Source organism: Arvicanthis niloticus, chromosome 1, assembly GCF_011762505.2.
Source record: "Arvicanthis niloticus isolate mArvNil1 chromosome 1, mArvNil1.pat.X, whole genome shotgun sequence".
Taxonomy (NCBI): Eukaryota; Metazoa; Chordata; class Mammalia; order Rodentia; family Muridae; genus Arvicanthis; species Arvicanthis niloticus.
This window is the reverse complement of record NC_047658.1, coordinates 12,088,972-12,114,975: the sequence shown is the minus strand read 5'-3', so window position 1 is coordinate 12,114,975 and position 26,004 is coordinate 12,088,972. Positions and strand designations below refer to the sequence as shown.

The window sequence follows — 26,004 nt, the reverse complement described above, 5'->3', positions numbered from 1 at the left end:
GGGCTACACAGAGAAACCCTGTGGAAAGAAAGAAAGAAGAAAGAAAGAAAGAAAGAAAGAAAGAAAGAAAGAAAGAAAGAAAGAAAGAAAGAAAGAAAGAAAGAAGAGAGGGAGGGAGGGAGGGAGGGAGGGAGAGAGAGAGAAAAAGAAAGAAAGAAAGAAAGAAAGAAAGAAAGAAAGAAAGAAAGAAAGAAAGGAAGGAAGGAAAGAAGAAAATATCCAATACACCAAACAGAGTGTACTGAAGAGAGGCACAAAGGGAAAGATACATTATTTAGTCAAAACCCTAAAGCTGTAACATTCCTCTTCTGTGAACAGAAATGCAGAATCAAGATGTAGCTGTGCCCACACCTTGTATGAAATTTCTAAAGGGTTGGAACAATGGATCCTGCAATCCCTGTAACTTGCATCAAATAGCATTGTTCAGCCACTTTTCTAAAGCATTTAGCAAGCATCTACTAACTTTCTATGCCCCTGAGATAGCACTTCAAAAAAACAAACAAACAAACAAACAAATAAAACCCAAAAAACAACAAAAAAAACCTATGTCATAAAATTCTATTTCCACTTAAAAGGAAAAATCCAGAACTGTGGGTATGGCTCAGTGGTAGAGCACCTGCCTAGAATCCCCCAGTGAGGGGCTGGAGGCGTGGCTCAGTGGTTATGCTTTTAGAACTGGCACTGAGGAAGACGGCCTATTCCATGAAAATTAAAACAATGAGACAATCTCCATTTCAAACCAAATCAACTTTTAGATTGACTTTGAACTGTTTACTGGTATTAATAACTATAGGTTATTTTGGTTCCGCTCTTCCTTCCAAGCCATTCCCACACACTAGCTTTGTTAATCTGCTGCTTACTATGGTGACTAAGAGTTGAAGAAACAAGGGGGCTGGTGAGATGGCTCAGCGGTTAAGAGCACTGACTGCTCTTCCAGAGGTCCTGAGTTCAATTCCCAATAATCACATGGTGCCTCACAACCATCTGTAATGGGATCCAATGCCCTCTTCTGAAGACGGAGACAGTGTACTCACATACATGAAATAAATAAATAAATCTTTAAAAAAAAAAAAAGAGTTGAAGAAACAAGACTCCTAGTGTACACCACACAAAGCACATTTTATCTTGACCTTCAGTAAAAACTGCTTTCCACTTGAATCGGGGCAGACAACCTGATAGCTATTCTCTAACTACACATGTGAGTGCAGTGCTCACAGCACCAGAGAGAGCACTGAACCCTCTGGAACTGGACTGACAGGTGGTTGTGAACACCCTGACATGAGTACTGGGAATGGAAGTCTGATCCTCTGCAAAAGCCATGGGCACTCTCAACAGATGAGCCATCTCTGTAGCCCCATTTACAAAGTCTTTGTGGTAGAGATTTTTAAATCTTTTTTTTTTTCTGGTTTCTGAAATGTATTGCACAAATTGCTATCTGTACAGTGGTGCCTGTTAGCATCTGGTTATGAAATGTCTCCCAAGGAGGATGTGAATACTTGATTCTCAGAGCATGCTGCTTTTGTTGAGAGGTTCTAGAAACACTAAGAGGTCCTGGAAGTGTTGAGAGATGGGACATAGTTAGAAAAGATCAGTCACTGAGACTTGGACTTCAAAGATTCTCTGCAGTCTCGTGTCCCATAGTGGCTCTCTGTCTCCTGTTCATTTTGAGGTAAAGAAAATTAGCCTCTACTCACTGCTCGTGCCATGATGCTCTGGCCAACCCAAGCCATCATGGGCTAAATAAATTCTTCCTGCCCCCCCCCCCCTTCAGGGTAGGAGTGCTTGTGTGTGTGTGTGTGTGTGTGTGTGTGTGTGTGTGTGTGTGTGTGTTTGAGGATCTGCCTGTATGTACTTCTGTGCACCATTGTGTATGCACTGTCTGTGGAGGCCAGAAGAGAGCATCAGAACCTTGGGAACTGGAGTTGCAGATGGCTGTGAGTCAGGATGTGCAAGCTGGGAAGCCAGTCAGCATCTCTAAAAGAGGAAGGAGCACTGAGCCATCTCTCCAGCCTCCAAAGTGGGTCTGACTTTTAGCTGAGCGTGTAAGTAGTCAGCTAGACTTGATTCCCAGTCTCTCTTGAAGCTTTATGAGATGTGTGGGAAAGCTGTGGTAAGGAGATGCGGCTGATGACACATGGTGACATACCAGCACCAAGGAGTCTTTCCTTATCCTGTCTTCCAAAAATGGGCAAAGGGCTTCAACAGACATTTCTCCTCAAAAGATGTACAAGTGGCCAGAGCACACTTCATCAGTCAGATGAGCGTGGTAACTACAGGAGGGCTGGGGTGGTGACTCATAGCTAAGGCCTTGCCCTGCCAGCAGCAAGCATAGTCTGTTGTTAGGATCTTCATAACCCACACAAATACCAGGTGGGCACAGTGGCCTGCCTGTGATCACAGGGCTGCAGGACTGCAGCCACAGAGCAATCTAGCTGGACCTGTGAGCTCTGGACTCGACTGAGAGACCCTGCCTCTGCCCTGGAGATAGCTGAGTGGGTTAGTTCACTTTACCACCAAGCCAGGACCCCACTTGGTGGAAGGTGAAAACTGACCCCACAAGTTATCCTCCGACCTCCACACATACACACAATAAGTAAGTGTAATGGAGGAGAAGGAGGAGGCGAAGAGGAGGAGGGGGAAGCCACCCTTAGACTGGTTCATCTTCATCCAGCGTTTTCAGGATGGGTCTAGGAGAACACTTGAAGAGCCTGAGTAAAAACCTAGCCCAGCAGTAAATTGGAATGATAAAATACCTGGATTTGAGAGTGCTAGAAGCACATCCATTTCAGTACAAAGTTCTACTTATTCCTGTAAGAAAACTCAAAAAGAATCTGAAGCCAGACAGTATGCCTAGGCATCTGTCACCACGACAGAGCTCTCTGTTACGCAGGGAGTGGCACTACAGTGGTCCAGAGAAACAAGCTGGAAGGAGCAGCCAAGGGCACTGATTATTTGATGAGAAGTGGGAACAAGTGGGACTCATCCCACTTGAAAGGCGAATGCGATCAAGCACCATCATCCGCTGTCATTGGGAAGCTGGACTATTCTCGTCCCTCATTCAGAGAAACACACAACACTGATTCCAGCCCTGGAAATGAAAAGAAATGTAGGAGGTAACCATGGAGATAAAAAAAAAAAAAAAAGCACAGAGAAGTCAAGGTATGAAGAATAGCAGGTGCGAAGGAAGAAAAAAAAAACCCTGATGCTTCAAAGCTGTGTGAACTTAACTCTGACCAGTTGCATCCGGCTAATGGCATGCCTGCCTGTGCCAATCCACTCCTGTCATTCACTAGTTTAAACCATTTCAAATCTAGTCAATACAGAGTTTACAGAGAAAGAGGAAAATATTAACAATATTTCAAAATGAAAGATTCTGCAGACCCTCGCAGAAAGGGGGTCATATCAACAGATGCTTAAAGGCTGGAAAGGAGACATTGTTAGTTCCTATGTAATGGTGCAATGATCTGTGAGCATTAACAAAGCTCACAGACACATACAACTTCTTTAGAAATATGTATTAGAGCTGGGAGCATTGCTCAGTGGTAGAGCCCCTGCCTAGAATCCCCCTCACCCCTGTGAGGGGCTGGGTTGTGGCTCAGTGGTAGAGCCCCTGCCTAGAACCCCCAGTGAGGGGCTGGGGTGTGGCTCAGTGGTAGAGCACCTGCCTAGAACCCCCAGTGAGGGGCTGGGGTGTGGCTCAGTGGTAGAGCACCTGCCTAGGATCCCCCAGTGAGAGGCTGGAGTCCTGGCTCGGTGGTTGAGTGCTTATCAGCTGTGCATAAGGGCCTGAGTTCTTTTTCAGCACTACAAAAATCACAGAAGACTTAAGTGAGCTGAACCGGCCTGAGAAGAATGCCAAAACCAGACCTACTTACCTCTGTGGTTCCTGGCTTAGCGCCATACACAGGAAGGTATGAAAGAACACTGGCAGAAGATATTACGGATTCCATTTGTCCTGACTTTAGTTGAACATATTTATATATCTATAGAAAAAGGGGAAAGAAAAATAATAATCCCATGACAAAACCCACTGCTATAGACACTGGGAACCAATATGGTGGCATACTTGTAATCTCAGCACTTGGGACAGGGGGTTCTAGAAGGACAGTGAGCCCAACCTAGGTCCTCTGCAAGATCAATTGCTCTGAGCTGTAAAAGTAGTTTTCTATTCTTCTGTAGTAATGGTCATTTCCAAGGCTTTCTGCCTCCATCTGCTAACCTAGGCCTAGTCCTGGAAGCTTCTAGCCTCTGTGCAATCTTATGTAGGCCTAGAATGTTTTCAGCTTCTGAGACTTGCTGCTGAATAAGCTCACTCTACCTTTTTTCTGAACTCTGGCTGGCTGGTTCAACTCAGCTGTCCTGGCTCAAACTTCTCTGCCAGCTGACTTATTCAATCTGGCTTTCTCTCAGCTTCTGAGTTGCCACTGCTTCTAACTCTAACTCTAGCAATCTTTTCTAATCCCCGTCTCCTCCTCATTCTCTTGCTTATTCTGTCTTCACCTGTGTCTAGCTTGTTCTCTCTTCAATCTGTCTCTGTAAAACTTTCCCAGTAAGCCTGCCTCCTTCTCCCTCTCTGTGCTGCTCTACTCTCCCTCTCAACTCTACTGCACTGCTCTCCACGCACTCTGCCCTGTACTGTACTCTCTTCTCCTGTACTGTCTGTCTCTCCCTTAAGTAACTTCCCTTTCCTCTCTCTTCTCATGAGAGTTGGGCACATCCTGTTCTGTCAAATCTTTCTCTGATTCATCACTTTGTCTGCCATTCAGACATCACTCTCCAACATGGGTGCTTCCTTCTACAAACTAACTTTACCTTCATTGTTTGGTGTGGGGAGCCGACAGAAGGCGGTTATCATCCTTTCAGCCATCTTGAGCCATATACCCTGATAAGAGACGTGATTACAATAGCCTACAACAGCTGAGCACACTCTGATAACATCTTGCTTTAGATACCCAGGATCTTCCCTTGGGTGTGTGAGACTTAAAGCTGTGATTTAGAGCTGAGACTTAAGGGCGTGACTTAGAGATCAGATTTAGAGACAAGGCCTAAGGGCATGACTTAAAGGCGTGACTTAGAGGCGTGACTTAGAAGTGAAACATAAAAGGCAAGAGGCAGACAGAAGAGTTCAGTACAACTTGGAACTAGGAATTAGGTTAGAGAGTACAATTTGGAGTAGGAATTAGGCATTGAGGAAGAAGACACTTGGACTAGAAAACTCAGAAGAATCATTATTAGGTATTAGGCACTTGGCACTTGGAGGAAGAACTTGGAATTAGACATTAGGCACTTAGCACTTGGAAGAAGTAACTTGGAACTTGGAGGCACTAGGGACTAGGAACTAGGGACTAGGAACTCAAGACTTGGGACTTGGAGAGAAGAAGAGAGACTGAAGAATAAATGGGATTGAATCACACTCTATCTGGTCTCCATTCTTCGAGTCCATCCTCACTCTCTCTCTTGCTGAACCCCAACCTGCGGACTGGAGCAGCTTGGGGCAGTGCAGGCTCTAACAGTTTAGCCCCCAAGACTTTTGGCAGTACGGGTCCCAACATTGACAGAACGGTCCCAGACATTTTGGCCCCCAAGTGTGAGGCAGCTCGGGCTGCAACATTTTTGGCGCCCCACGTTTGGGATTAAAGGTGTGTACTAAGGGCTGGCCATACCCTAACTAGAAACAGGTTCAGGTATCCCGAAACACTTAACTTCTGAACTGTGTCTACAGCCTGGGCCAAACTGTCTTGAACTGTGTATTCACTCCTGTCACAGATGCTATATTGTGAAGGCCTCATTTCTCCCACATACATCTATGTGTTCTATACAATTGTAATAACAGTTATCATGAATTGTTTCAAATTTCTCAGGACAATATACAGAATGGCTGAACTATTTGTGATGCTTAAAACTGGTATAATGTCCATTGTTATCTCAGATCTGAGAAAAGCGTTCTACAAAGGGACAGTCTGTTTAGGCTTGCTGACCTGTGCAATGGTTCTGTTTGCTGGTATTTCAGGTGCTGCTGCAGGGAATCAAACCCATGGCCTTGACCATGTAAGCAAGCACTCTACTATTCAGTTGCATCTCTAACCCTTGTTATTTGTTTGCTTTATTTTTGTTTTCACCTAAAAATACTTATTCTTTTCGAATTATATGTGTAAAGGAGGGGCATGCAAATGCAGGTGCCCTCACACTAGAGTAGTAGGTATCATGAGCAGCTGCTGTGGGTGCTGGGAACCAGAGCAGTGTGTGCTCCTAACCACTGAGATCTCGCTCCAGCCCTCTTCCTGTCCTTCTGCCTTAGCCTCCAAAGTGCTGGGATTATAGGCATGCCTCCTTGGTTCTTTGAAAAACTAATTTAAACAGGGGCTAGAGAATGGCTCCGTAGTTAAGAACACCTGATCTTCTTGTAGAGGACTTAGTTTGGTTTGAGCACCCACGGGGCAGCTCACAATTTGCCTTTACCTCCAGTTCCAGGAGAATCTATCACCCTCTTCTGGCATCTATGGGCACTGCCTGCACTCCGGCTGGAATACAAACACAAACTCTTTATAAACGAGAACATAATTTAGACTTTAAAAATCATTTAAAAGAGCTGGAGAGATGGCTAAGTAGTTAAGAGTACTGGCTGCTCTTCCAGAGGTCTAAGGTTCAATTCCCAGCACCTACATGCCAGCTCACACTTGTCTGTAGCTCCAGATCCAGGGAATGTAACACCCTCACACTGACACACATGCAGGCAAAACATCAATGCACAGAAAACAAAAATAAATTATATTAAAAAAAAACTAATGAGCCGGGCGGTGGTGACGCACGCCTTTAATCCCAGCACTTGGGAGGCAGAGGCAGGCAGATTTCTGAGTTCGAGGCCAGCCTGGTCTACAGAGTAAGTTCCAAGACAGCCAGGACTACACAGAGAAACCCTGTCTCGAAAAAACAAAACAAAACAAAACAAAAACAAACAAACAAAAAAACAAAACTAATGATTCCTAAAAATTAATTTAAATATAATAGTTCACAAACTAGCTGTTAGCCCATGAGAATTTATTATGTAGTATTAAGTAATTTAGAACATTCAAGTAAGGACTATGAAATAATTGAACGATTAGAAAAATATTATCTGAGACTTTTTTATTCCAGATTTAAAAGATTCTGAAGCTTGGTGGTGGTGGCACATGCCGTTAAGGCCAGCACTGGGAGGTAGAGGCAAGCAGATCTTTGAGTTTGAGGCCAGCCTGGTCTAAAGAGCAAGTTCCAGGCTAGCCTGGGCTAGATGGAGAAACCCTGTCTTGAAAAAAAACTTAAAAAAAAACAAAAAACAAAAAAAAAAACACTGTAGTTCAAAAACTAGAATTAAGTAATCAAGAAATCTGATCTTGAAATGAGAGAGCTTATAAACATTGTGAGCTATGGGAATGACAGATTTGATAACATAAACCTGGGAAATTCCCAAAGAGCGGCAGACAGCCAATATATAACACAGGGATGAGCAGCTGCCTGTGATGTCCATGACAAATAGTAAGTATACACTCACAGTACACAGAGGATAACTTCACAAGAGATTAAATACCAGAGCAGGACGAAGCACATAAAAAGAGCAACCAGAGTAAAAACAAATAAAAACTCTGATATCATCACCCTTACCTAAATAAACACATATGGGGGCTGTGGTGGGGAGTGCTTGGAAGGATGAGGGAGAGTCATCTTGAGTTCACAGTCAGCCTGCGCTACAGGATGAGTGTAAGGTTAGCCTGGGTTATGCACCATGTTCATAGCCCTGCTGCAAAAACAAAGAGCCGAGGAGTGAGGCTATAATAAATGGTAAAGCATTTGCCCAGCATGTGCAAAAGTCTTGTGTCCTAGCCCAGACAGGCCATCCCCCACCCCTGAGAAAACCCTAACATAATGATATGCTATTTCCCCTCTAAGATTGGCAAAGATTAAATTGTCCACTGCTGGCAAGTGTACAGAGAAATCCTAGCCGTAATACAAACTGGTAATAAAAATTAAAGTAATGGAATTGTTCATCCTTTTGCGATGTAGTTTGCCAACTTTTATCACAAATGAGAACATGAGTTCTTTCAATTCTATTTCTAGACACATTTCCTAAAGAATTTGTATGTCTAAGAATGTTCTTACAGATTTGCCTAAAATTGCATAAAATCAGAAACTGGGCATAATAGTACATGCCATCAGTCCAAGCATGGGAAATCAAATGCAGGCAGATCTCTTGGAAGCTAACTTGGTCTACATAGGCAGTTCCAGGCCAGCCCAGGCTACAGAATAAATAAAAAGACAGGGCTGGAGAGGGGGAGAGGGGCTCCGAGGTTAAGGGCACTTGCTGCTCCTGCAGAGGAACTGGGTTTGATTCCTAGCACCCACATGGTGGCTCACCACCATCTGTAACTCCAGTTTCAGAGGATCCAATACCCTGTCCTGATCTCCTGGCCATCAGGAAATGAACAGACATACACGCAAGCAAAACATTCATATACTATAAATATTATAATATTATATATAATATATCATATATAGTACATATAATAACATTAGTATAGATGATAAATATTATATAGTATATACTATAATATATAAATTTTTATAATATATTACATATTATAAGTATATTACATATAATATATTCAATTTTATATATTATATAATTAATTATATACAATATGTGTAAATATATAACATAAAATTATATATTAATATATTTATATATAATTATATATAATATATTCTAAACATTCAGTTAAATGGGAATATATCATGCCATGTCCATATTTGTGATCAGTATTGTATTGATTACCTATCACTGTATAATAAAAGCCTTCCATGTCTACCCCCTCACAACAACAATAAGCATCTACTATCTCAGAGTTTCAATGTCTAAGAGTAATAAGCAGAGGTGGTTCTGCCCAGGATGGAACCTGCTATCAGCCAAAGCTGTCCAGGAGCTCCCTGATCCGCTAATAGGATAGCTCACCGGCAGCTGACTGGCTGGAGGCCGCTCCCAGGCCTCCCTCCACAGGCCGTTGGGGTAGCCGACACTGGACTCTCCTGTGCCCTAGCCTCACAAGTCACACACTCCCACAGCCAAAATTCACTCATACAGAATGAGGGCATCCATCGTATGAGTCAACTTTCCACCATGATGGCCCAAATACCTGACAGGAAACGGCAAGACACTGTAAGATGCCACTTGTTTTGGCTCATGGTTCCTGTGGCTTCTGCCTACAGTCCTTGGAGGCAGAACATCACAGCAGGAAGATGTGTGGAGAGATCTACTCACTGCAGGGTGGACAGACAGGGAAGAAATGGAAGTACATGGAGGGGCTTGATGAAGTGCGTCCCAGAGTGGATCTGTGAAAGGATTAATTGAGGTGCTGACCTGCCCTGAATGCATATGCTTCCAGCCCCAGGCCAAATCGGGTGAAAGTGAAAAAGGAGGAAGGCCGCCCCCTGCTGTCTCCACCGAGGCGTGACTAGCCCACCTTACACTGCCCTCCCTCTACCACAGATGCCTTGGAAGCCCTCAGGTTTCAGAGGTTATGCCTTGAGGCTACTCCAACAGCCTGTGGAGAGAGCAGCAACTTGCCTAGAGCCAGCTGCCAGCCAAGGGTGGCTGATCAGACAGTTCCCGGTCAGCTTTCCTGGGCAGGACCAGCTCTGCCTATTTTTAAAAAAAAAAAAAAAAAAAAAAAAAAAAAAAACAACAACAAAGGCCAACGTTCCTTTAAGTCGTTAACCACCCCAAGCCTGCTTTTTTGATGAGTCCCACTGTCCTGACTGCTCTAGTCAGAAACCTAGGCGCCAGCATAGCTTCCTCTGTCTTACATAATCTGTACAGACACCCACACTACTCCAGCTGCACGGAGCACCTAAATATCCCAGATTTGCTGAGTTTTCTTCATCTCCATGGCTATTACCCAAGTTAATACTTTTTAAAAGACTTACTTCTATTTTAAAACTTTTAAAGATTTATTTTATGTATATGAGTGTTTTGCCTTTATGTCTGCACTGTATGGATGCATTGTCCGCTGATGCCAGAAGAGGGCATCAGATCCCCGGGGACAGGAGGTACTGAGAATGTGGGGACTGGGAATCCAATGGAATCCTCCAGAGGGGAAGCCAGTGCTCTTCACCACTGAAACAGCTCACCAACCACCCCTTATTTATATTTTTTTATGAGTGTTTTCCCTGCAAGCATGTGCACCTCATGCATGCTTGATGCCCTTGGGAATCAGAAGAGGGCATTAGATTTCCTGAAATGGGAGTTACAGATGGTTGTGAGCCACTATGTAAGTGCTAGGAACGGAACCTGGGTCCTATGACTTTAAATATTCTAATTGCATTTTAAGATCCATTTTTATTTGTGTGGCTGTGTGGCTGTGTGGCTGTGTGGCTGTGTGGCTGTGTGGCTGTGTGGGTTCCCAGGGAGCCAGAAGAGGGTGTTAGAACATCTGGAACTGAAGCTACTGACTCACATGGGTGCCTGAACCTAACTGTGGTCTTCTACAAGAGCAGTAAGTACTCAATCTCTGAGCCATCTCTCCAGCCCCTCTTCTTACATTCTTCATTTGTCAGAGTAATTCCTGAGAGACACTTGTCAAGATCACAGAAGAAGGCATGGCATCTTTATAGATTTTTTTTTTTATTGTATGTGTATCAATCGATGTTTTGCCTGAATGTATATATGTGTACCATATAAAAGTCTGATGCCCACCGAGGCCAGAAGAGAGCATCAGATCTCGTGGAACTGGAGTTACAGATGGTTGGAGCTGCCATGTGGGTTCTAGAGCCAAACCTAGGTCTTTTGGAAGAGCAGCTCTTAACTGTTGAGCCATCTCTGAAGCCCTAGGGTAGGATATATTTTCTGTAAATAAAGGTAAATGTCTTTCTTGAGATTTCCATCTGGGGGAAATGAATGAGGCCCAAAGGTCAGATACATTCAGGCCTTAATTCAGGCCCATTTTAACATAAGATCCATGAGAGGAATATCACTTCTATATTAGCAAACTTTACAGCAAGTGTTGTGTGCTGGAATCCTTGCCTGCAGCTGACGAGGGGCATCATCTGGATCTGCAATGGAATGGGGGAATTCCTTTTCCTTTCTCCATAATTCCCCTCGTCTTTCTATTCTGCTTTGCTGTAACTGTCTTACTGCATGCTTGTGACAAGCCAGTACTGTCTCTGCATATAGCCCGAGCAAGAGTTGGACTTGTCATCCTCCTGCCGGAGCCTCCTCAGCAGGACCACGGGAGCACAGTCTAAGACCTCAACTCTCAGACTTTACTCTCAGCGGTGCGCAACCAATCTCTATGAGAAGCACTACTACTGGTGATCTTAGGACAGCTCTTGTCGCGTGTTATAGACATTAAGCAGCAGCTAAATACTGTTCTTCTAAGGGACATGCACATCACAGAAGTTACATGTTTCACAGGTCACTTTAAGAAGGTGTGGGGGGACCTATCTAATAAAACATTCTGAGCAGTGTGTTCTCGGAATTAACAGTTGATAACCAAAAGAGAAAAAGATCGGGGACAAGTAGCTAAGAAAGGCAGGGTAGATAGAGCAATTTTTGTTGGAATTAGATGACAGGCCGCCTTTTCATAGGCACTGATCTCAGAGGGCCATCCTCTACCAAAACTCAGTCTGGCACACACCTTTCTTTAGTCACGGCACTCAGAAGGCAGAGCAGAGTTGAGGCCAAATTGGTCTACATACAGACCATAACATCCAGGACTCAACACGGGAGGTACATGTTAAGAAGGAGAATTAACAACAAAGCCCAGAGCAGTACTAGGGGCGTTGCGGGCGTGGGGATTGAGAGGCGTGTCTATGGAGACCCAAAAGTGTCCGCGGATTTTGTCAATAGACAACGTCGGAAGCTGGACACTGGGGGCAGGAGGTAGACCCGGGAAGGTCCCCGGAGACTGGGTAACCTTTCCTCGGGGCACCAGGGACTCCGAGAACAAGAACATGCCAAGCTTAAGATCTGCCTCCGAACGTACTGCCCACAACCAACCTCTGAGCGGAAGTGTACCTCTTCCTTCCGGTGTGCGCCGCACGAGACGGGGCGGGGCAGCGCGGGAGGCCGGGGCGGGGTCTTGCGTTGATGAACAGTTGCCGGGACCAATGAATGTACCGGCAGCGGCCCTGCCTCCCCGGCGCGCCCCTTCCCGGGGCTGCAGACGCCCCCCAGGCCCATCCTTGCACTGCGCTGCACAGAGCCGGCGATCGCTTGGTCCTCCGGGTCCCCACCTCTGTGTAGCCCGTGGAGTGGGCGCGTCCTCAAGGCCTGAGTGCTCGGCGTGCTTCCTTGCCAATCCCGAGGAGCCCGCGAGGACTGCTGAGGCCGCAGGTCTGTGGCCGCGGGTCGGGCCGCGAGGGAACTGGACGCGCCGTGTCTATGGGACACGTGGGCGGGGCGTGGGAGGGAGCGTCTCTGAGCGGAAGCGTGTGCCTCGAGGTTCCCCGGGCCGGTTAGCACCTGGCCCTCGCGTGGGCTCGCCAGGTGCGCAGGGGAGTGGCTCCAGGTGCGGGGGAGTGGCGCGCGTTCTGGTCCGTAGTCCAGAAATTGCCTTAGGGTCCCTTTGCTAACGACTGGCAGGGCTTTGCATCCCGCTGGCCGGAGCAACTTTTTGTTTCCTAGTTGGTGAGGTTGTTGCCATCCAGAGGCGAATCGTAATTAGCACCTGGCGTGTTTGTTAACTTTCTGCCCCAACAGGCTCAGGGTAGATGTAAGGTGGGCCCTGTATAGCCCTTACCTGCCAAGGGCTAGCAGGAAGGGTATATAACTTCCCAAGAGGGGACAGAATTCCAGCTGTGGCTGCAAGACTTTGAAAAGATTCCCTCTCCGCCCTCCACCCCCACCCCCGTTCCGGTTCTTGTGCTTTTGAGCACACTGCATTTGAATCTGTGTTCCCTCTGGGCATTTTTGAATGAACGAATCTTAACAGAAGCATTGTGTGGTGTTGGCTTCCTCTGTTGTATTAAGCAAGAGCTTTTCCGTTAGGTAAACGTAGACTTTGGTACCTCAGTTGCAGGTTGGATTAGCTGCCGAAACAGTCGCGTCTGACTACTCCTCTTCTTTAATAGATAATTGGTAAAACGCTATTCATTAGTCAGAGGAACCAGGCAAGATGTTCCCGGGGGTGGGGGTGGGGGGACTGAAGCCAGCTTACTCACCGCCACCACCACACCCCCGCCTCCCCCTCACAGCTTCCAAACTAGGTAACTGCTCCCGCAGCTACACCCACAGTTGCTCCCCAGGGAGAGCAGCCACCCTGATTGGCACATCCCTGCACTGTCTTTGACACCCAGGCATAAAACTTAGGGATTTTTTTTTCCCCCAAAGAACACAGGTGTTAAAATTCAGGTATCAGAAACTGTCTCAGTTCTTCAAAATCTGGTTGTCACAAGTTTACTAGGAATCCCTCCCACGTGGTCAGTTCTGTGGGAGAATCAGACCCACTACTTTCTGTAGGAACTATAGAAAATAACATAAAACTGTGTCATGCAACAAATCCCACAGTTAGTGGGGGAGGGAAAGTATCACAAGGTGTGGAGCATCCAAGATGGCTCCCTGGAAGAAGTGCTAGGCTTCTTCCTGTGGCTCACCTGTATTCCTGACTCCTGGCAGTGCCTGCTGGAGAACAGGTGCTTCATAAATGTGGTTGAGTTAAACATTGTGTTGTGTCTTTAAAGGCTGATTAAGATTTCTATGGGAGGGTCTGCTGAGCAGGGGACAGCAGGTTGTCAGGCCATTTAAGTACATAAGAGCATAAGGGTTTTTTGGGTAAAGTGGGTGCTAACATTTCCATGGGCATTCATCTGGATGTTGTTTGTAGGAGGGGTTGGAAGAACAATGTAAATGAGCCTTTGACAACATGATGTATATCCGGCAAAGAAAAGAGAAAAAACTCATAGAAGTTTCTGAGGATTTTCCATCACCAAAAGAAGATGTGAAGTTGGAAAAGAAATTGCCATCTGGTAGGTGACTGGGACTAAAGCAGTATTTTGGATTCCTTTCACTTCTGCGTATTAACATATGTCATGATCTAATAGGGTTTAAAAAAAATTTTGGTGAGATGTGTGAAGGACACTTGTTCCAGCACCCAGAAATTCTGACCATACTTTGATTATATTGGCTTTTCAGCTGTAATCAGTAAAAGAGCTTTGATGAGAAGGAATCCTTGGTAAGTTATGTGTTGATTAAATTACAGTGTCATCAGGTCCTTTAGAGGGATGCTTTGCCTGCCCTAGCCAACTGGCCTAAGATTTCTATGGGAGAAATCTTTTTTCTACAGTACCTTGTATGGTGTCCCCTGCCCATTTGCGCTGTGCCTTCCAGGTACCCCTATCTCCATTTAGTGTCATTTCATTAAAATGAGTACTCTTTGGAAAGGAGATTTAACGTTTTGTATTCAGGCAAATTCTTGACGTTACCTCCTTTGCTTTATTTAGGGAGTGGGTAGGAAGGGAAGGCAGGAGAAGGAAAAGAACTTGGTGAATTGTTTATATAATGTTGAGCAGTTGCTAGGTAATTAAACATGGCCAAATTTCTTTTATCGAGAACGAAAAACTCTACACCCATCAGCCATTTTCTGTATGGGACATAATTAATCCTTTGTAGCTGGATGAATTCTTAGCAGCCAGAACTAGTAGATAACAGAGAGAGCTATTTAATAAGATAAGAGGTCTCTCAGTTGGAAAGGGAGGCCATTTGGCCAAGCTGATGAGAGGCATGTTAGGTAATTTGGAGTAGTTTCTGATGATGTGCAGTTAAAATTTATGTTAGATTGTGTCTTTTGTTAAAATTACATGTATTTATTTGCCTTGTATGTGTGGTGGCTCAACAGGGGATGCATGTGATGGTCTGAGGAAAACTAGCAGGAAAATGTTCTCTCTTCCTACCTTGTGGGTTAAAGAAATTAAACTCAGGTCATCAAGCTTGGCAGCAAGCACCCCTACTCACTGAGCTGCCTCACCAGCCCCTAGGTTGTTTCTTGTTTTTGAAGATGTATTTATTTATTTTTATATGTATGAGTGTTTTTTGTTTTTGTATTTTTTCCGAGACAGAGTTTCTCTGTGTAGCCCTGGCTGTCCTGGAACTCACTCTGTAGACCTGGCTGGCCTCGAACTCAGAAATATGCCTGCCTCTGCCTCCCAAGTGCTGGGATTAAAGCCGTGTGCCACCACCGCCCGGCTTGTATGAGTGTTTTGCTTCCACATGTACTACATGTATGCCAGGTATCCTCTCAGTTCAGAATTGAGTATTGGGTTCCCTGGAACTGGAGTTAACAATTGGTTATGAGCCAATGGTTAACAATTGGTTATGTGGGTGATGGGAACTGAACCTGGGTCCTCTGCAAAAGCAGTAAGTGCTCTTAACTCTTGAGCCATCGTTCCAGTCCCGTTTTGTTTTATTTTTAATTAAAAAAAAAAAACAAAAACAAAAACAAGTTTGAAGATAGCAACTTTGAAAATAAAAGACAATTTTAAAAAGAAGGAGAAACTGCTTCTGCCAACTTGCTCATCCAGGGCGTAGATGATGGCATTTTTCTTGCTGTCTGAAGGTTGCATCTGGACATGGTTACCCTCAAGCAGCTTTATAATGCAAAGCAAGATCCATGTGCTGCTCCGGAAAGTGCTGCTCTTCCTACTCCGTGTCCTGAGTCTTTCATAAGTACACCACGTATGTGTGCCTGGTGGACAGAAGAAGGAGGGACCCCAGGAGGTCAGAAAAGGGCATCAGGTTCCCTGGAACCGGAATTAGAGTTTGTCGCTACGTTAGGTACTGAGAATGGAACCTGTGTCCCTTGTAACTGCAATAAGTGCTCTTAATTCCTGAGCCGTCTCTCTGTTCCCCGAGATGTTTGATTATTTAAATCCATTCCTGAATTAGGGTTTCCACTGCTGTAATGAAACACCATGAGCCAGAAGCAAGTTGGGGAGGAAAGGATTTATTCAACTTACACTTCCACATTGCCGTTCATCAACAAGGAAGTCAGGGCAGGAACTCAAGTGGGGTGGGAACTAGGAGGCAGGAGCTGATACAGAGGCCGTGGAGGAGTGTTGCTTACTGCCTTGTTCCTTGTGGCTTGCTCAGCCTGCTTTCTTATAGCGCTCAAGACTACACTTTGCATAGCCCACAATCAGTCACTGATTAGGAAAGTCCACTACAGCCTTGCCTGCAGCCCATCTTAGGGAGGCAGTTTTTCAATTGAAGCGCCACCCCCCCCCCCTTCTCAGCTGAGTCTAGCTAGCTTGTATCAAGTTGAAGTCAATACTAACCAGCGCATTTCCAAAGCACTCCTAAACTTCATTTACATATATCCCTCTTGTGTTGCAGGTCGTGTCTGGCAGGTGCTCCACCACTGAGCCACACCCCCAGATCATGCCATTTTAAGTTTCATATCTGCCAAGAATTTTTAAAGTACAGCTCATTCTTTTGTCAGTGCTAGGAAATTTGAATGGATCTTAACAGGTTTCCTTCTGTCGGCTACAGTTATTGGCCGTTTGTTTCCTTCTGCTCATTCACAGTTCGTGCCCTTAGTCTGTTCCCTCCTAGAATATTCATCTTTTCTGATCATCCTTAAATCTCCTACCTTTGTATTTTTCCTGGTTTGTATGTCCTGTGATTGATGCTGTATCATTTCTGTAATATTTATTTTTAATTCCGCGTCAGTGTGTGTTGGTGTGTAGGTTGTACAGATGAGCACAGGACAGAAGAGGGCATTAGCTCCCCTGCACCTGGTGGTTGTGAGCAGCCTGATCCGGGTGCTGGGAACTAAACCCCAGTCACTGTGAGAACAGCAGTGATGCTGACAGTGGAGCTGTCTCTAACTTCTAAAATTGTGTCTCATGTGTTTCACTCTTCTAAAAGGTTGTGCCTCTGGAAGGTTCTGGAAGATCCTGTCATCTGCAGTTGGTGGAACTGTAGCCCTTGGCATTGGACTTCTTACATCTGTTTACCTGGCTACCCTGCATGAGAACGATTTGTGGTTTTCCAATATTAAGGTATGGGGCACCTTGGACTGTTAGATGATCTACTCATTTGTTTCCCTGAGCTGACCATGTAGATGAATGACAGAGACAACACAGGTGAACCATGAGAACCAACCTAGTCTCTTATCCTGGCATGGTAGTGTGTATCTGTAATCCCTAGACTCAGGAGGTGTGGAATAGGAAGATCAGACATTCAAAAGCCTGCCTGGGTTACATGAGACCTTGTCCCCTCAAAGAAAAAAGAATCTAGGATCTTGGAAGAGTTTGACTCTAGGGTAAAGACTTAAGTGTTCATCATTTTAAAATAGCATCATAGTTTGTCTAATCAAATGAGTTTCTCTCTGGCTGTGATGGTGTCTGCATTCCCCCAGCACTAGAGAGACAGAGGCAGAAGAGTTGTGAATTTGAGGCTAGCCTGGGCTACTTAAGAAAACCCTGTGTGAAAAAACAAAGTGAAGACTTGAGTTCAGATCTCTAGCACCCATGTAAAAAGCCAGGCATAGTGGTGTGTTCTTGCAATCCCAGGCTACAGTTAGAAACTCCTTACTGCCTGTATTTATGGAAATGTGGGTTCTGAAGCTGGTGTAGTGGTTGTGAGTCCTGCTTCCCAGTGAAATGCAGCGGGATATGATAGAGTAGGCATGAGGCCTATTTTGTTACTTCTCACTTTGATTGCATATACCTGCGTAAAAAAGGAGCTGAGGTAGAAAGTTTATTTTTTAAATTTATTGTTTTCTGTCTGTTGGTTGGTCAATAGCTAAAAAGAAAAGCAGAGACTATTAGAGCCTGCATCCCCATCGGGAGCTTCAGACCTTACTATTACTGTGTGTGCAGATGGCTTTGAGTGGAGAAGTCATTGTTTAGAGTGGGGAACAGGGCTGACTCTTGAAATAGCATTTTGTTTTCTTTCTGTCTTTCTCAGAATTTCTAAAACTCACTGGCATTGTTTCAGAGCAGGCCTGTGATTTCACAGAAGGAAATGTGCACATTGCCAGGGGTTTTGAGCCAAACCTGTCTTGCTTTTCTCCTTAAGGTGTATCTTATTATTTATATATGGTGTGCATCTAGCTGTGGCCTGGGAGAGGCCAGCGAAGAGCATTATATTCTCTGGAGCTGCTGCTGGTGGTTCTGGGAACTGAACCCTGGTCCTCTGGGTTCAGCAAGAGCACTTAACTGCTGAGCCATCTCTCCAGCCCCAGAATAATGCTTCTTTAGGAACATACCTTTATTTTGAACAAACACTAAAATACCCCTGTGGGACTCTGTAGCCAAAGTTAAACGCCAGTAGCCGTGTGGTAGGAAGATGTATTGAAAGAAATCATGGAATTAATTACAAACTATTGAATCAAGCTCTTTACAGTTTATGAGTAGCCCTGCTCACATCCTTTAAAAAGCCATACTCCATCAAGATGCTTGGGCACCCTTGACTTTTCTCTGGGTCAGAGTAGTCATTGTGCTGTTTTTAAACCAATCTGTGTTGAGCACCTGTTTTGTGGGTCACGCTGAACTAAATTCTGTGGAGAACATGGAGTATCCAGGGCTGGAGCTTCTTAGCTACTAAGTGGGGTAAATGTGTGCTACACACCTACCACGCTAAGCACGTACTTTGCCTCGTGGTAGCAGAATAAACAAGTAAGATGGACCCTACCCCTATGTGATACTTGACAAGAATACACGAAAGGCTCCAGAGAGTGGCACTCATCCTGAACACGTGCCCAGGCCAGGAAGTGAGAGAGGCTTGGGTGTGGCAGCTGCAGTACAGCGTGGCTGGAGAACAGATGGGGACAGTGTAGACTGAGAGTAGCAACAGCTGGTGGTGGAGCATCCCTTGCTCCTGAGAGAAAACGAATAGGAGCGGTGTCTCAGGCTGTGGCGTGGAGAATGGATTGAGGAGGGCAGGGTAAAGCTAGAGCCCACTGCTGAGTTAATCCTGTTCAGCGATTCCGTGAGACCTGAATATCCAATTAGGTTCTCAGTAAGCGATTATCTTCCTGCCTGGGAATCCAGCATCACAGGAGACGAGGGACTTAACTGTGATGAGGGGGACATAAGCAGGAAGAAAAGTCAAAGCAGAGGAGGGGTGACTAGGGGCCTCCTGTGAGTCCGGCGGGAAGCTGAGTCCTCAAGGGTGAGACTTGGAAACTGCATGGCAGAAAGGAGAAACAGAGTTGATTGCAGGGAAGTGGGAATAAAGTTGGCAAGTCCAGAGTCGGGCAGGTGGTGCATGGGGCCAGAATTCCGTGAGCACAATAAGGACGGTGTAAGGGAGTGTAAAACCCTGAGCGTGGCCTGAGCGTGGCTCATGTTGCCCTGAGTGACACGTGCTGCTGTGGAAGAGGCTATAGGAACTTCTGCGTCACAGACCAAAAGAATCATAAATCAATGCGTTCATCCCAATACTTCAGTGGGGACACCAAGTATGTGGGTGTGCTGGTTAGGTTTTTGACAACTTGAAGCAGACTCAAGTTCTGGGAAGAAGAAACCTCACTTGAGAAAATGCCTCTGTCAGACTGGACTGTAATTGGTTAATGATCGAAGTGGGAGGTTTCAGTCCACTGGGGCAGTGCTGGCTCCAGGGCAGGCTGAGTGAGCCTTTAAGCAGCACCCCTCCATGGCCTCGGCTTTAATTCCTTCTTGAGTTTCTGCCCTGACTTCCCTTCATGAGGGACTGGATGGATAAAGTAAATAAACTGTTGCCTGCCCGGGTTGCTTTTAGTCATGGCGCTTCATCTCAGCAGGGGAAGGCAAACTAGGACATGGAGCACAGTGAGGGGACTCTGCTGTGGCTGTCACATGCTGTCGGGTGACATTAATTTGGAATCTGAGAGAAGCTAGGCGTTAGCTGAGTACATGCCAAAGGTTACACCCACTAGACGGATGTCCTGGGTCAGTAGAGAGGCTGGGGACAAATGGCTGCTGAGAGCACAGATGGCGCGAGATGATTTGGCTGTGTTCCTCATCCATGCAGATGTGCCTTCTTTGGGGAACCTGAGTTTGCACCCCCTTCGTGTAGGGGTTCAGAGCTTGGCAGGAGTTAGAGAGAGGAGGGTGGAGTCAGAGTTTTCTAGGAAGTTGACCTGGAAGGACCTTTTTAAAAAATAAATAAATAAATAGATAAATAAATAAATAAATGGTAACGTTTTTTTATGGAAAGGAGGGCAGAAAGATCAGTGACAACCTGATGTGTTCTGTGAGCAGCTTGGTGGCTGGCTGGACACATCGGCTGTTCTCTATAACAACACAATTTGCAGTTCTCCAGGCTACAGTGACTTCTCACCAGCTACCACCAGATAGGCCAAACCTCCCAGATTGAGAAGTAGTCTTGGCCAAAGCTGCCATGGCTTCGAACTCGGGTTGCAGCCAGGCGCAGTCACACATGCCTTTATTCCTAGCACTTGGGGGCAGAAGCAGACCTGTCTCTGAGTTCCAAGCCAGCCATGGTGACACAGCGAGACCTGGTCTACAAAACAAACAAACCAAAAAGCCAAACTCAAGTTGAGGGATTCCCAGGTGGCTCTCACTTCTGAGCAGCTGGCTGTAAATTCTGAGGTGCCTCTAGCCATTCGAGGTGAGCAGTTGGCTAGAATGAATCCTAGAACTCAAAGATACAGGCTAGAACCAGCTGAAGGGAGAGGCGCAGGGTGGTCCGGAGCATCCCAAACCCAGCATCCATTGCCCTTCGTTTTGTGCTCAGGTTGAAGTACTCTGCTGGTACGTCAGTGTGGTAGTGTGGTAGTTTGATGCCAGCCAGGGCAGCTCATCCAAGCTCCAGAGAATAAGTATCTTCGTTAGGGTTACTATTGCTGCAGTGAAACACCCTGATCGGAAAGGCAACTTGCGGCAGAAAGGATCTTTCTTGCCGGGCAGTGGTGGTGCACGCCTTTAACCCCAGCACTTGGGAGGCAGAGGCAAGCAGATTTCTGAGTTTGAGGCCAGCCTGGTCTACAGAGTGAGTTCTGAGTTCCAGGACAGCCAGGGCTACACAGAGAAACCCTGTCTCAAAAAAAACAAAACAAAAAATAAAAGGATCTATCTCAGCTTACACTTCCAAGTCACATTCCATCCTTGAAGGAAGTCAGACCAGGAACCTGGAGGTAGGAACTCAAGCAGTCAGTGTACTCTCCATGGCTTGCTTACTCTCCTTACTTTTGCTTGCCTGGGGTGGCACTGCTCAGTGAGTTGAGCCCTCCCACACTGATCAAGAATATGTACCGCAGGCTTTCCCACAAGCCAGTCTGATGGGGAGGGACGCTTTCTTAGTTAAGGTTCTCTCTCATAGACTCTAGCTGATGTCAAGTGGACATAAAAACTAGCTGGTATGAGAGACTCAGTCACTGGACAAGGGCTGAACTTAGTCTGCAGCCTAGAGAGGTCAGAGTGATGTGACCGAGTGGCTCAAAGCCCTAACCTTCTAGTTTCTGGCAAGGTTTACATCCTGAGTCATCTTTGCAGAAATGAAAGGCCCTTTCTGAGTCACCAGCCTCGAGCTGTCAGTCGGGGTCACTTAGGAACAGAGGACTGAGGAGACAGCCGGGTTCTTGATTTCTGGGGCCCAGAAGTTACTTTCAAGGACAAGGTTTCACTGTGTACCCCAGGCTGGCTCTGAACTCATAATTTTCCTGCCGCAACCCCCAGCTGACTTTTGATACTGATGGTTCTTTCGAAGTAGTCCTGCTAAAGATAGGGAGTGAGGGAGCTGGATTGGTGACTTCGAAGGCAGGCACTCCATCTGTGTTGGAAAATGGACATTTTCCTATTACCAGCGTGTAGATGTGTGGGTGAGATTGTTTCAGAAGTGTGTAGAATGGGAAAGGAGGAGAAGCCCGAGCCGGCAGTCTGTGCCTCCGATTCCATCTGGGGAGCCACAAGCTGGCATACTCTCTAACAGGTTTCTTCCACCCACCTCCCCCTGTCCCGTGGAGGCTACAACTGAGCTCAGAGGCTCACGGTTCTCGCAATCTCTCTCTTTGTTTTAAGACAGGGTTTCTCTGTGTAGTCCTGGCTGTCCTGGAACTCACTCTGTAGACCAGGCTGGCCTCAAACTCAGAGAGTTTGCCTCCCAAGTGCTGAGATTAGAGGTGTAGGGCCATTACTCTTGGCACCAAACTTGTTTTTTTTTTTTTTTTTTTTTTTTTTTTTTTTTTTTTTTTTGTGAAAATACTCTGCTTTTTGAGTACTCGGAATTGTTAATTATTCAAAGACTACAAACAATTCTTTGTAAGAAAGACAGCTTGTGTATTGGATATCGGTTTTCCAAATGATGTACTGGTTTAAGTTTTACTTGATTTTAAGATAATCTCTCACTTCGTAGCCCTGGCTAGCCTCTAAGTATTGATCCTCAAGCCTCAGCTCTGAGTGCTGGGATTATAGGTATACACCACCATGCCGTTTCTCAGTATAATGTATTTGTTTGTCTCCTTTCAAACACAGTCTCCATGCCCAACCCTGGATGGCCTGATGTTACAGTCCGGGCAAGAAAGTTACAGACTACCAGCATATAAGGCCACATTGGAGTCCTTTATTAGCTGGCAACCAGGAGTTGGGGCTCTTGCCCCAAAGCTCAGGGACAGAGCATTTTAAAAGGCAAGCACCCCAGTGACATTGCTGTCAGGTGTAGGTCAGGGGAACCTGGAAGCATTGATTTTGGCAGAACACACTATTTGTTTTGCTTTACACATCGGGCTGCGGTCAGAGTCATGGAAAATCCTAAATCTGTTACCCAAGAGGACATGATCGTTCGGGGAAGCCTCGGGCCCAACAGTGCCTGAGCAGCCACAAATTGGAGTTAGGGTAAGATCAGGACAGAATGCTGTCACCTAAGTCACCTCATTGGAACTCTGAACATAACCCAGGCTCACCTTGAATGTGCGACCTTCTTAAGCAGTAGAGAAAATCTGTATGTCCCCTTTCCCAGCCTTGTTTATGGGTTTGAGTCTGTATTTGCTCCTGTTCAGGAAAGTTTGTCAGTGTTTCCCTTGTTGCCGTGAAGCTTCAGATGTCAGAGATTTAAATACACATATCCTGTGTTGTTGAGTGTCTGCAGTGTGCTTGGCGCTTTTTTTTTTTTTTTCCTTTTTACTTCGGAAACACCTTGGCTTTAAATTGGCCTTTAAGTAGCGTGCTTTTTCTTCTGCCCTTTATCATAATCAAAACAAACCAAAAGGGCACACTCCACATTCGAACTGCGCCGCCCTTAAAGCCCAGCGCATTACTGGGGCTAAGTAAATAAGCCTGAGTCTGAAGCAGGGTTAACCTGTGTGGTGTCCGGAAGGGAAGGCAGAGGAGGGGTGGGGCAGCTGGCTGCTGGGAAGCTCTGTCTGGAGCTGGAAGAAGCAGCTTGGCATGGCTGAGGGGACATCGTTAGTCCTGACAGGTGGGGGACGGGCAGTGCAATTTAATGTCAGCTGTCAGCAAAGGAAGGCTATGTTGCCATTATGCTTTTATTTATTGAGCATTTATTAGGTGTGTTACCAAAAAAGAGACATTTATTTGTTGTTATACATGCTATACTGTGATGGTAAAACAGACTTTGAGATGAAACACAGTGCTTAAGATTCACTACTACTCTTTGTTTTTAATTACGTCATTTCTCCTTTCTGTTCCTTAAACCCTCCAAAATACCTACATAAATTGATGGCCTCTTTTTTTCATTAATTGTTACTAGAAATAGGGGAGGGCACAGCAGTTGGTTATCTAATACCAAATGATTTGCCCTGAAAACAAACATACGTACACACATACATACATACACACATACATACATACACACATACATACATACACACATACATACATACACACATACATACATACATACACACACACATACATACATACACACATACATACACACATACATACACACATACATACATACATACATACACACATACATACATACATACATACATTAATTGTATTGATAGAACAGGTACATATGTGTGTGTGTATGTGTGTATATTCATATGTATATATATATATGAATACACATACATACTTATATATATATATGAATACATATATGAATATATATATGAATACACATACACACTTTTACTATGTAGTTCAGACTGACCTTGAACTCACAGAGATCCACTTATCTCTGCCTCCTGAATGCTGGGATCAAAGGCATGCGCCACCCGCCCAGCTTCAGTACATATTACTTTTATCAGATGTTTTTAGAGCTGGCCGGACCAGCTACTCAGGATGCTGAGGCAGAGGATTACCAAGTAAGTTTAAAGGCAGCATGGGCAACTAACTGATCAAGACCCTGTCTTAATGTAAACAGAGTAAAAATAGGCCAGAGATGAAGGAGTATTTGCCTAGGCCCTGGGTTCAGTCTCCAGTCATACACAGACAGACAGACAGACAGACAGACACACACACACACACACACACACACACACACAGCATGATAAGGAAGAAAGCAGTTCTGAGTGCTGAAGGTGAAAGTATGCTTTACTGGTAGATGCCTGGGTTTCATTTCCCTTCTGTTGTTCATCCTGTGTGCATACGTGTTTTACCTAGAAAACCCAATATCATACACATAATTCGACATATCTGACATCATATCATATGCTTCTCACATAGACGGTTACATGCCTTTAACCTAATAAACACAAGCTTGGTAAAAAAAAAAAAAAAACCATTGCCTATAGAATTTCGCAGACTTGACAAGCACATACTCTTATTTATTTTGTTCTTTGAATGTGCCCCAATTTTGGAGACTAGGATTGTTTCTAATTGTGTCATTAAATTCCCAAAATTACTTACTTAACTTCTCACTTGAAAGTGGCAGTAAAAACATGTCACTTGCTACTCATCTTGAAACTGTGTCGGAACAATTAAGGAAAATGGAGAGAGCTGGATTCTCTTTCCCACCCTCCCTCCAATTCTTCCTTATAAGGCTCGTTCGTGGAAAGCACCTTCTACCCCACTGTGCCCAGACTTTGTGTCTCATGTATCTAAGAAGACTGTTACCCAGATTCCAGGCAGATCCTGTGAAGTCCAAAGTGTAAAAGGTGCTGAGCAGGGCTCTCCAGCTCAGCCTTCAGGTGAAGCTCCTGAGTGTAGACATGTTTGACATACAGGCATGTCCTGTCCTGAGAGACAAAGCCACCCATGTCCTAATGGACTGTGGGAATGGGCACAAAGAGCCACAAAACAGTTTTCCTGAATGTGCTTTTGTGACGTTGGGGAGCTGAGCATTGTGAAAGGGTCCTAAGAGGTTGACCGTGTTTGGAGGACGTGGGGTGTAACAGCACAATTTGAATAACCCTGTCATTCCTAATCACTGTTCAGTAAACTGAGGAGAAACTAAAGCCATCATTCTTAGGGTCTCACTAGATACCCTCGCTGGCCTGAGACTCCCTCTGTAGACCACTGATCTTAAACTCACATTTCTCTCTGCCTCTGCTTCCTGAGTTCTGGGATTAAAGGCATGCACCACCCGGGCAGGCTAAGAAGTCACTCTTGGAAAAACAACCTCTATCTTAAAGCAGCTTTTGCTGGGTGTTTTCCACCTCTCCCCCCAGAGCCTTTTGGAAGGAACTGTTCAAGAAAGAACTAGTTAGTTATATTCAGAATGACTAATTACCCAGAAGGAGCTAGCAGAAGGTTATGAAATGATACCATAAGAGAAAAGGGGGGAAGAAACGAGAAAACCTTGTAGCAAACACTTGAAGATCGAACAGATACCTCACGAACAGTCAGGCACAGTGGTGCAAGCTTGTAGCCCCAGCACTCAGGAGGCTAAGGCAGGAGGAGGGTAGAGTTTAAGGCCAGCGTCAACTACATAGTGATACCTTGCCTCTGAAATAAAGTATTTGCTAGTTTGAAAGATAGATTCAAAGCAGAGACATTTTTTTTAAATTTACGTTTATGAGTAAGAGTGTTTGCCTGCATGTCTGTGTGTGCACCACCTGCATGCATGAAGTGTCCTCAGAGGCCAGAAGAGGGCACCAGATCACCTAGAACTGGAGTTACAGGCAGGCC

The 26,004-nt window shown here is 45.3% G+C and overlaps 2 protein-coding genes across 5 annotated transcripts in view; one reads left to right on the top strand and one right to left on the bottom strand.

Annotated features, from left to right (window-relative positions):
• Positions 1-728: 728 nt before the first annotated feature.
• Positions 729-12,910, bottom strand: LOC143439819 (uncharacterized). The gene is made up of 4 exons (XM_076926421.1): positions 12,874-12,910; positions 12,026-12,648; positions 3,876-3,983; positions 729-3,088 (listed from the first exon to the last, which is right to left on the bottom strand). Exons 1-4 carry the CDS (start codon positions 12,908-12,910, stop codon positions 3,059-3,061), a joined length of 798 nt encoding a protein of 265 aa, XP_076782536.1. The 3' UTR covers positions 729-3,058.
• Dpy19l3 (dpy-19 like C-mannosyltransferase 3) overlaps positions 10,391-26,004 on the top strand; it is a 69,601-nt gene continuing 53,987 nt past the window's right edge. The window contains exons 1-3 of one of the 4 annotated variants that reach the window (XM_076932334.1): positions 10,391-10,523; positions 13,851-13,992; positions 16,889-17,022. In XM_076932334.1, the coding sequence (XP_076788449.1) occupies positions 13,890-13,992; positions 16,889-17,022 (237 nt within the window). In that variant the 5' untranslated portion in view covers positions 10,391-10,523; positions 13,851-13,889. The other 3 variants (XM_034523817.2, XM_076932328.1, XM_076932340.1) reach the window with 3 other exon arrangements.

Excerpts from the sequence above, each read along its gene's own strand:
- LOC143439819 (XM_076926421.1), bottom strand. The coding sequence starts at position 12,910 with ATGCAGTGTGCTCAAAAGCACAAGAACCGGAACGGGG. Across the intron at positions 12,649-12,873 it reads GCACAAGAACCGGAACGGGG|GAAACAAAAAGTTGCTCCGG; the intron begins GTGGGGGTGGAG and ends CTCACCAACTAG. Across the intron at positions 3,089-3,875 it reads CTAAGCCAGGAACCACAGAG|GGCTGGAATCAGTGTTGTGT; the intron begins GTAAGTAGGTCT and ends TTTCATTTCCAG.